The sequence below is a fragment of the Apteryx mantelli genome, chromosome 3, assembly GCF_036417845.1.
Source record: "Apteryx mantelli isolate bAptMan1 chromosome 3, bAptMan1.hap1, whole genome shotgun sequence".
Lineage (NCBI taxonomy): Eukaryota > Metazoa > Chordata > Aves > Apterygiformes > Apterygidae > Apteryx > Apteryx mantelli.
Genome location: NC_089980.1, coordinates 106,584,134 through 106,595,612, shown reverse-complemented (window position 1 = coordinate 106,595,612; position 11,479 = coordinate 106,584,134). Strand labels below are relative to the sequence as shown.

The 11,479-nt window shown below is 37.1% G+C and overlaps 1 protein-coding gene across 2 annotated transcripts in view; it reads left to right on the top strand.

Annotated features, from left to right (window-relative positions):
• Nucleotides 1–3,169: 3,169 nt before the first annotated feature.
• Nucleotides 3,170–11,479, top strand: part of LOC106492491 (collagen alpha-1(XIX) chain-like) — a 33,528-nt gene continuing 25,218 nt past the window's right edge. For both annotated transcript variants that reach the window (XM_013952342.2, XM_067294822.1), the window contains exons 1-5: nt 3,170–3,215; nt 3,292–3,336; nt 4,305–4,331; nt 7,452–7,505; nt 11,112–11,156. In XM_013952342.2, coding sequence (XP_013807796.2) covers nt 3,192–3,215; nt 3,292–3,336; nt 4,305–4,331; nt 7,452–7,505; nt 11,112–11,156 — 195 coding nt within the window. In that variant the 5' untranslated portion in view covers nt 3,170–3,191. The remainder of the gene's footprint in view (nt 3,216–3,291; nt 3,337–4,304; nt 4,332–7,451; nt 7,506–11,111; nt 11,157–11,479) is intronic.

The following is an 11,479-nucleotide window of genomic DNA, read 5'->3' as shown; positions in this document are numbered from 1 at the left end:
GCCTCCGGTAAGACATTTTACTTTATATTTTAAATGTTATATTAGAAACAATATACCTATGAGTAAAATGCAAATATTTAAAAATGGCATGATTTGGAGTCTTTGTATCAAAAATTGGATATCTGTGTAATACATATTAATAGTGTGAGAAGCAACAATGTCTCTCTGCAGAATGTCTCCTTTTCTTTCTTGTGATTCATCCCTGAGGAAGTCCAGGTCACTAAAGCCATCCCAGAAACTTGGTTAAGCAAGTTACTCTAATAACCTTGGATACTACTGTTAATTTAGACACCTTGAATACCTGGGATCAGGGATCTCTGCAGGCACGTAACCTAGGGAAAGCCCAGGGGGCTCAGTGGACTCCAAAACTAACTGGACTCATACGTAACACAAAATTAATTCCAAACTGAAGAGCCTTATGATCCCTAACCCTAACCACAGCCTTTGAAATGCCATCTACGACCGTAAGCCAGAGAGCTCCTCTGACCCCAGTCTTAGTCCAGGGAGAGCTGTGAGTCTAAAATCTAACCATAGCTCTGTGATCTCTGCCTACTGCAACCAAAACTGTAGCCTGCTTCTAGCATTTCTCTAGGACAGTTATTCTCTTCTGCCCCAAATCTAACCCTAAAGCCACTTCTTAATGTAGCCTAGAGGGCTGTGTGTTTTTCAATCCTTGCCTAACAGTTCTGTAAATTCAGTCTAAATTCAATGCATATCCCTACCCCAGGAAACTGTCTACAGCAACAGCTGATTTTGAATTAGGATGTAATAAGAATGTCAGAAACGTGGTTTAAGGATAGCAGTGAGAGGGGCACTGTAATACCAGGGTAAAAATTACATAGTAATGAAAGAATAACTGATGCTGTCTGTTAAAGAAAATCTAAGGTCAAGTTAAATCTTAAAGTTAACAAAGAATCCCTATAAACTGAATTTCTGTGCCTCAAAAAGGGGAAGAGGAATAATACTGTCATCTGACTAGGATGTTAGCAGAGACTGTGACCTATTAAGGGACATTAGAGAGTGTGGGAAGGCAGAAACAGCATAAAACTGAAAACTTCAGATGCTGTCATGTAAAATGGATAAATGTCATGATGGGGTTCAATACAGAGGTTACATTTTAGGTACAGTGAATGTGACCCCCCTGTGAGCTGTCAGTCATAAGAGAAGCAACTCATAATTTAGCCAGAGCAGTGCATAGCATCTCTTTTAAAATGTTACTGGGGAAGAGGTACTCTATAACAGTATATGCACTGCAGTTTGGCATTTTGGGGGGAAAAAAGGCAAAAAAAATCCACTCTGATAGCAATTATCATAAAAAGGGGAGTTACTGAGAAAAGAGGAAGCATACTGAGATAAAATTAAAAGAAATCTAGAAGAAAGGTTAAAATTGCTTCAGATATTGTTTAAAGACATAATATTAGATGCGGAAAGAAAATGTGTGCTACCTATTGGAAAAGATACACATCAAAAACGGTAATTCATGTCCAAGTAACAAAAACATAGAAGAGTAATCTATAGAAAGTTCAGTGCAAAATCACTATAAGTCAGGTCAAAAATATTGGAGGAACAACTTGCTAAAGGCATAAAAGCTAGTAAGAGAAACATTTTCATGCACAACAAAGGTGGGATGCTTGACAGAAGGTCTCCAGGGTCGATAGATGGTCAATGTATAACAGAGCAATCAAAAAAAGATAAAATCATACATAAAAAGCTAAATAAATTATGTGCTTTTGTGTTCACTATAAAGAAGATCCCTATACAAAGAATTAATCAGACTGGTCTCAAACTGACGTGTCGGCAGAAGGGACTTTCGAACAGATTGATGAAAGATTTGTTCGAACAAATTGGTAACAGATTTATAACAAACAGCTAAGATGAGATGACACTCATCAAAGAGTTTAAAGTAACTCAAATGTGAGTTTAAATTGGTAATCATACCAGAGGAACAAGAAATAGCAAATATGATGCCAGTTCTTAAGAAGGGCTCAGCTGGGAATCCAGGAAAATACAGACCTGCGGGCTTGACTTTTAGCAAATTGGTGGAAAGTAGAATAAAGAATAGAATTAAATGACATGTGGATGAACATGTTATAATCATACTAAAGCACAGTGGGGAAAGCCTTGTCTCAGAAATCTGTTAGATATCTTTTAAAGAGCTGATGAATATGTGGATAAGATAAACCCTTAGATATGTTTCCCTTTTCTGCCTCTAACCCACTCCACTACCAGAGCTGTGACTCTTTCTGTATCCCTCAGGATTTATCTATGAAATAAATAGGAGCAAAAATAAAATAAAACTTACTTTAATAATTGGCATTATTTTATTATGTGTGATGAGAGTTGAAATCTTAAAAGTTTTCAGAACCTCAACCAAGTTCACTTGCTGCTGAAAGCACATTGCAATCTTTTGAGTTGAAAATGTGCCTGGTTTTCATTTGTTTTGGTTTTCATTTTAGTCATTGCTACATGTAAGTTTTATAAATGTTCATGCAGGAAGAATGACTAATACCCATATTTACTAATTCCACTTTGAATATTTACTGGCTAGAATCCAAAAAAATCTAAATATCTTTTCAGAACAAGAATTTCACCCACTCATAAATTGAATGCACTTAGTATTTTGAGCTTCTTCTACTTTGGAAGTCATCAGGCCTAACCTAAGTTGGCAATTCAGCCACTGAATTTCATGAATGAATCAGTGTTTTTATGAATGAGTCAGTTTTATTCTGAATTCTTTACTGCATCATCAGTCAAGCTTGAGCATTAATTTAGAGTTACAGTTTAAGCCTCAGTGTTCTCAAAGCACTTGCAACTTAAGTTTAGATGCTTTCCACTTTTTCATTTAGCATAAATCTTCAAAAGCACGTGAAAATAAAATGCACAGTACCTTTCTTGCTTGTATCATTTGACCAGTCACTCACAGATATTATATAAGAATATATAAATTTTGTACATTAAAGATTTTGAAGTTATTGGTTTTATATTTTAAAAAAGTCCCAAGCTGCATTGTTATATATCTTATATTCTTACCGAAATGTCTAGAATGTTTGCAAAATTATCTAGAACACAAATGATACTGCAGCTTTGCTGAGACTTATATAAGGCAAGAGGTCAACCTTTGTAGTTCATAGTTGTGATACTAACTTGGTTTTTGTGTTTTAAAGGGTGTGCCTCACAATGAAAGAAATGGAATGAGCAGCTTATATAAACTGCAGGTATTTTTCTTCATTAATTTTTTTTCAGTAAGCATTTAATTTTGGCTCAACTCAACTTCTAAACTTGCTGTTGCAGGGAGGCGTGAGTGTTGCTAGTTATCCAGGTCCACCAGGACCTCCAGTAAGTATTTCATAGAAATGCAATTTGTTAATTAAAATATTAACAGAGGGGCTGATTAATTGCATGCAGTTTTCATGAGTGGCATGGTGTTTCATTTTATATGTGAAAGATAGCAAAATCATAACTCAAGATATGATTGGTATGTAGTAAATAATAAAGGATGTGTTTTTCTGTGTTTATGAAGCATTTTAGCCTGTTCTGGGAGAATGGCTTATTTTGAGTATTTCACCCCAAAGCTGTGCTAACTAGTAAGTCTGCAAAATTGTTGCATAATTTGTTATTGGACTCTTTACTGAAAGTATCTTAAAATGTATAATATATTCTATATAGTTAGTGATGGTATAGTTTTGTAATGAATTGTATTTGGTGCTGAAATGAGAAACTCATGAATTCTGATCTCAGTTCTGTCACTGATTCACTGCAGGTAGCTACAGCACAGAACAATGTGTAAAACAGAGAATGTAATACAGAGCTGGTGTCTTTCCAGGCAACACACTGTGTGATGTAGCTACACCAGCCTGCAGCTGTGCACTCTGTTGCTTTGTTTCTGCGGAGCCAAAGATGCTGTGCACTTATTTAGGTTCTCCTTCTTGTTATAGGCGAGTTCTACTATATCATCATTTTGGCAACCATTTAAATATATTGTTGACTTTGTCAACAACAATAATAATAAGTCAATAAATAATAAGTCAATAAATATATTGACTTTGTCCTTCCTTGATGTCCAGCTTTTAGTCACAGACTCAGACTAGACCACAGAACTGCCTTTCTCTGAATTCTGGAATATCAAAACTACATATTAATAAAATTTTACATAGAATTAACTGGCTGGGAGGGCTGGTAATGCTGATTCTGAATGCACTGCATTACCAATGTATATTTATAATGCACTAATACAGAAAAATACCATGTTATTGTGTAATGCTGTTCTGTTTTTAATGCATTTCTGCTTCTTATGTTCTTTGCAGGGTCCAAAAGGAGATCCTGGCACAGTGGTATGTATTTTTTGGTCATTCTAGAGGTTCCCCAAATAGTTCAGTACATGATCCTAGTGACAAGGGTGGAAGATTATTAATGTTTTTAGCAGGTATTTTGTTTCTGCAGAATCAGTACATCTGAAAAAGCCTTTTTTACTGACAGGCTTAAGAAATTTGCAATTTCTGGTAAATAGTTCTGCAGTGATAATATAGTGAATGACTGAACACAGTATTAACTGCCTGTGGATTCGTCTCTGCTTAGCTGTCCCTTGAGATATTTAAGAATAAATAATGTGTACCAAAAGAGATAAAAACCTTACTTGGTAAAGCCCTATAGGTAATAAAGACACAAAATGCTTTAAGACCTGTTGGACTGCGCTCAAAATTAAATTTGAAATTGCTGACAAGACAGTGTGCTATGTCATACTAGCAAGTAGCAACCAGAAGTTGTTTTCAGATGGTTTCACTGGAATTGGTATGACGGGTAATTAGAGTATGATCACATTGCTTCCAGTGGGCAAGATGACAATGATCATGGGAGCTGCTATACCCTTCAGCTATGCAGTGTGACATTCAAGGACTGCTGAGTGAGTGGCATACTGCTTTCAGCTGAGTAGAGAGATTGCCCAATAGTTTCACACAGATATTGAAGAGAACGAAACCAGAATAAGACAGATCTACTAAACTTTTTGGTATTTTTTCACTTAAGCATTATATTATGTTCTTTACACATGACCTTCTGTCAAAATTATGAGGAGGGGAAGGACACCTAGTGGAAGAATCGTGAGTGGTTGCATAGTCTAGCATAAGGCTAGTCACCAGCAGCATATAAATCCAAATCCTGACTGTGAACACATTTTTCCCGAAGTCCCAGACAAATGATGTTTCCTGCATTCCTGATAGAGAGATTATACTGGTTGTTAGGTTACAATGTACCACTGCAGTTCCTAGCCTTGAAAGTGGCAAAATTGTCACTCACATATACTGCTTCTTGATGACTGGATGTCAGTAAAATTACCCAAAAGATACTGGTAAAAACTCTGTACTCTTGGTATAGCACAAAAAGTAAGATAGTATAAAATGTCATTTTAAATGGGTATTGTTTTAAAAATTGGATATATACTCTCACAGCCATTAAATCTTTCACTGCATTCATGTTTTTCTCCCTTTTTAAGTCCAAGAAATATCACTTGCCTGCATAATGATAATTACAGGACGATAACACTGCAAGGCAGTAAAACAAGTGCTACTCCTTCATAGTCAATGTATTAGAATTGTGTCCAGCCGACTTGTTCCATACTGCAGACAGTATGATTGAATCAGGCTGGGTCCCAAGTGTCATCTGGAAGAGCTGAAAACATAGTTTGCTGATAATAGCAGTAGAAATTGAGATATCTGGGGAAGAAAATTGTACCCAATCAGACTGTATTATATTCCCCATTATTCTCTGATGAATTGTTTACTTGATGAGGATCAAGAAACCCTGAAAAATATTAGAGAGATCATGTTTGAAACAAAATCATGTCCCTTCCAGCAGACAAAGTGAAGAACAGCTATTTCTGCTACTAAGGGAAGCTAACAAATGACTACCTCAGAGAAACACCTGCAGAGCTCCTTAAGACACTTGGGAGTTCATTCAACCACCAAGAAGGTGACATGTGACCTCTCCAGCTACAGTCCTATCTTTGAATTGTCAGTCTTGGGCAAAATAAATTAGGAAATATTAACTGCTGACCTCCAACAGGGAGTGACCTCAGCCAACATCTGGACTGCCTGGTAGTAAAGAGTCAGAGCACAGCACAACACACAGACTGCTTAAGTGTCACTATAGACACTGGCCTTGTCTGAAAATATCAGGCACAGTATTTGGAAGCTGATCATGAGCATCTTATCCTGTTCAAGGGTTCTTGTCTTCAGCCTTGAGTCCATATCACGGAGTCCTTTTCTTCAATATCAGTGTGAGACTATTGAAAAAACTCTTTACTCGGGTGAAAGCAGTATGCCAGTCCCATTTAATTATATCTCTTTTCTTACCAGTGCAGGCTTAGTATCTACACAAAAATAGCTGTGGAATTAAGCACAACTAGTTTAGACTAACCCAGCCAAGACCAAAGAGGTATTGGTCAGAAGGCATGGGAACATGTTGAAGAGTTGGCTGAGACTTCTTCATCTATCATGAAGGTGCATAATCTCCACTCAGCCAACCTGTGCAAGGCCTAGGATTCTGTTCAATTCTTTGCCAAGTTTTAATAGAGAGACAGCTATGTGAAAAACTAAACTTTGATCTATGAACCAGTGTGATAACTATGCTCCTCGAGGACAATTCAGGTTATGAAACCCAAAATGGAGCACCTGAGCACTTGTAACATCTTTCTGTACTGGCACCCACTTCCTGCTCAAGAAGCACCTTCTCCCAAATAGGGTGGAGGTGTGTAAAGTGAGATCTGCCAGAGATATCATGAAATCCATAAAAGAATTTGCCGTAGCTTTTGGTTTTGACTGAGACTGCTGAAATACTAGAACTGTTGGCAGTAGTAAAAAATCTCTGTGATAAATTGCTGTCTGTCAGTTTTCTTTAAAAAAAATTAAAATGTTCTCTTCACTACATGCTAAACTGATCTATCCAGTGCAGCAGTTTTTTTCTGGTTCTTTCAAAATTTGAAAGAACCAGAAAGATTTATGCAGGGACCAAGTCTGTGTGTCCTTTGCAGAATAAGCTTTGCTTAGGGAGCAGAGTTCTGCTCTGAAGCAATGATGCATCTGGAAAGTTAAACAAACTGGTAGAATGTTAATTCTCCATCTGACAGCGTATGATCACACCCTGTGGCTCTACTGAGTGAAGGTGGCTTAGAGCTCACCGTGGCCAACAAGAACACTGGAGGGGCTCTTCTTGATTACATTCTTAATCAGAATTAAAGCAGTTAATCAGAAAGTAATCACACAATGCCTCTGGGAATAGCTTAGTTTGCAGATCACTAAAACATGACATGACAAAATCTGTTCACTCAGACAACTATTTAGCTATTTTTTAAGTAATCTCAAGCCAAATATTCTGCTGTTGCTTGTTGTTCAACATTTCTCATGTAGATTATAGAAATTCTAATCCATGCAATCCTTTTTAATTAAAAAAAAAATTAGGGAGACCCAGGACCAATGGGATTACCAGGACTAGAAGGACTCCCAGGGGAAAAGGTAGGACTCCTAAAGGAAAAGTCATGACTTTTTATTTGCAACTATATGCAGCTGAATGCTTTTTGAACCATATGTGGGAGTGTCTTATGAAGTTTATATTTCAATGTGAAAAAACGTTGTATATTATCTGCATTTCCTTTTTTGCTTTAATGTGGATCTAAATAATATGCTTACTCAAGATAAAATTCTGTTTTCCACATATAGAAAATTTTGTGTAGGAGGTCTTGTAGTGTTTTGTTTTCTTAATTGGATAGAAGGGAATATACTTGATAGCTTCCTAAATATGGTTACAAGTTCCTGTTCTCTTTTGAATATTGTCATATGCTTGCAGTCTGTCTGTTCTGTTCTAAGACTTAGGGCATAACTACAGATCTGAAGAGAAGTTTGTACCTGAATTAGTCCAGACTTAGTGCATGCAAAACTTCCATAAAAAAAAAAAAAAGACTATGGGTATAAAAATCGAGGAAAGAGTAGAAAGAGAGAGATTGATTCCCTACAGTTCTTGTTGTATTGCATCCCATTCCATCTGAAGGCAAAGGTAAAGCTCTCACTTCTCAGACTGTTGCTCATTTTCTAAAAAAAAAGGCCCCTTGTTTTTGTTTTACTTTTCTTGTACTCTGTACTGCCTGTATGGTGTCTGAACCATGTCATAATCTTCAGCTTCTTCCTCTAGTTCAACTCTGCATTCCACTGCTTGAAAATGATCTTTTCCTTGAGCATGTGGCATCTTTCAGTCTATCATTTATTGGTTATTGAGGCTAACATGAATGTAGAGTAGAGTTTGCCATGAAATGCTAAAAATATCAAAATTTTGATATTTTTTCTAAATGTGTCAAAGCACAAAAAAAATCAGAGAAATTAAAAACAAAAAATATGTTTTCTGTCAGTGGAAGCACTTTGCTTTCATTTTACCCAAATCTTCTAAATTTAAGAGGAAAAAATAAAAATAGTAATTTTTTGCAAAGTTGAATATTTCTTCAACTTTTTATAAATTACATGTCTTCATACAAATAACTTCAAGTAAAAATCAGTTTTACTGAAGCACTTTTTTATCAAAAAGCAACACAAATGAAAAGTTTCCGTCTGTTAATATCACCGTGCATTACTGCTGCTTGTATAGAGAGTGTGGCGTGGCAAGATCAAATGTAGGTGTCTACACTAGATGTAGAAATGCTTATGAGATGACTCTTGCTCTGGAAGACTACAATTTACAATTAATTAAGGAGTAGTCTAATTTCAAAATGAACAAGCACAGGGAGATATTACAGGTCTAACTGAGACAGATTGGAAGGGGATAAGAATTAAATAAAGAGAATAAGGAGTGGAGCAGATTGTATAAACAAGCTAAGTGCTAGTGTACTTTGGCCCTTTCCCAAAGTAAAAACACCCTTAACTAAATTTAGTCAAAATTCCACACTTATAGTTCAAATAAATAAACATAATTCCTGTGTCTTCCTGCCAGTCCCAAGAGTATAGTGGATGCTGATTTTCTTTTCTTTAGAGCTCTTAGGTATGTCTGTGTGGCAGAATGCTGTCTTCCATAGAGAAGCTGTAATTTTGTAATACATTGACTTAAACAGTAGAACTGGCATAAGAAGTTTGTGAGCTCAGGGTCAAGTTTATCTTACCTCATCTGTGCTGAGACAGTGGTTTGTGAGGCTGTGCTGTGAGCTGCCTCGCTGACAAGACCAGGATAAGAATAACCCTCAAAAGAAAAAAAAGCTGCAAGGGAGTTGCTGGGAATTTCTTAAGCTAGCTTCTCTGACATAGCTGTCATATAATGAAGCCACCAGGGGTACAAGTTCTGGTTGCAGAATAACCATAGGCACAGAGGGCACTGATCGAGCTAGTATTCCCTGCTAGGTATACTCAGTACTCAATTTTTCTAAAGGTATACAGACTCATTGAGGGGTAACTTGTATTAAGTGGCTTCTCATGGTCCCTAGAGCGAGAGAAGTCAAACTGTGGCCTGTAAGCAAGCTTCTCCTTCTGGACACAAGGTCTTTCCTTGTTTGGTTTGGTGGTACGAGCCTGCTTAGCTTTATTACATGGGTACATGTGTAAGAGTGAATACACCTTATACAGTAGGGCATTTTTTCATTAACCAGATCCTTTGGTCTGATAAGCAAATTGGAGTTCTGTCTTCTAGTTTGCAGAGAGCAACTGAGGTCACTCCCAGCAGCCAGCGCCTGGAAACTGGCTGCCAGCCTCCAGATGCTCTGCCACATCCAGGTTATGTGACTCTGAGCTGGTTCTTCTGCTGGGATCATCAGGTTTTTAGCATGGCAGCAGTTCTATCACAAACATGATGCACGATAAGATCTTGAACACATGCTAAGGTAGACAGTTCAATTACTGCAGCTTCAGTCTCCTTGTTGACATCATGAGGTCTGAAAATCTCAAATGAAAAAGCAAAACAAAACTTGAATTCATTTGTCTTGCACTGTCTTGCACTGCATCATTTGTTCAAAAGCTTTTGAGAAATTATTGTTACCTATTGCTGATGCTTTTCCCTGTGTATACTGCATCTTTGATCTGAGGATCTCAAAACTCTGTGTAGCCAATTAATGTCATCCGTCTATACTTTATATAATGTAGATAAATGTTACTAATTGCCATCATTATCATCATCATCACATACCATATTACTGGAACGAAATTATGAGAATGAGACAAATCAATATTAGAGTCAAGAACAGAACCCAGAAATCCCAGCATCTCCTTTGGCTCTTCTCCATGAAAAAACTTTGCTGCAGCTTTGTTGCCAGAGCTTTTGCAAAACATAGCTCCAGGTAACATAAACTTTTCTCATGTAAATAGTCTCCTGTTAGCATGGTATTAACTGTCAGGGCTTTCCTGATATATCATCTAGGAGCCTGGGGTTTTTTTCACTTTCTTAACCAACATTACACTAGCAGTGGTATTGCAGACCAATACATATCAGCAGCTGGTTAGGGTAAATCTGGCTGTAGAGTTTTACCACTCTGGTGAGATCAATTGGTGTATAGTCTTCTCAAGAGAGAAAGATGAATTTGTGCCCATGCCTCATCAGCTTCAGCCCAAAATCCATTTTATTAGCTTAAAGTATGGATGAAGATTGGCCATAGGCTAAAGAGTGGAACTTTGCCCTGAAATGACCATGGCACAAGCAGACATTCCCTTCTGCCTAGTCTTGGGGATGATAACTTGCAGAAAATGGATGACTGGGTAGCAGGGAGGCAGTAACTTCTTTAAAAGGTAAATCTTTATATATGCATCTTGCTGTGATAGTGAATTACCCTCTGTTAATTTTGGTCAATGTCATGACCACAAATGACAGTTATTCGGAGGGACTTTCCATCCCTTTTCAAGTAATGCTTCAAACTGAGTATAAGGTATAGCATGGAAATTATGGCATTATACAAGGGAACCTAAACAAAGTTAAGTTACTTGCTCAAGTCTGTAAAATGAGTCAGTGGCAGAGCTAAATATTAGCATCTAGCAGAGCCTCGTTTTGTCCTCAGTTTCAGTTCACTAAATAATCCTTTCTCAGGTTTTATTTGGAATCTATGAACAAACTTCTGTTCTGAGTATTACCATTTAAATATAGATTTATCTCTTCTTTAGGGTGACCGTGGACCATCTGGCACACCAGGAGTAGCAGGGACACCGGTATGTACCTCTGCTAAAGAAAACTGTTTATTAGGAAAAGCTGAAAAGAGATCAGGCAAGGTGCTCAGCTGTATTGTTAATCACTATTTATGGAATGCCAGCACTTGACTGCTGCTTTATAGGCAGGTATGAAAATTACATGTTTTCCCTAAAGAGATTAAAATTTTAATACTACTGAGGGTTCATATTACTATTAAAATAACAGGAAGGAGTGGTGTGAATATATGATAAAGCTTGAATTTAAAGCTGCATATACTCAGCTGTCACAGATGAGTGGAGTAACACACTTCACTCATAAAAGAGAAGCAGCACTATGTTTGTTG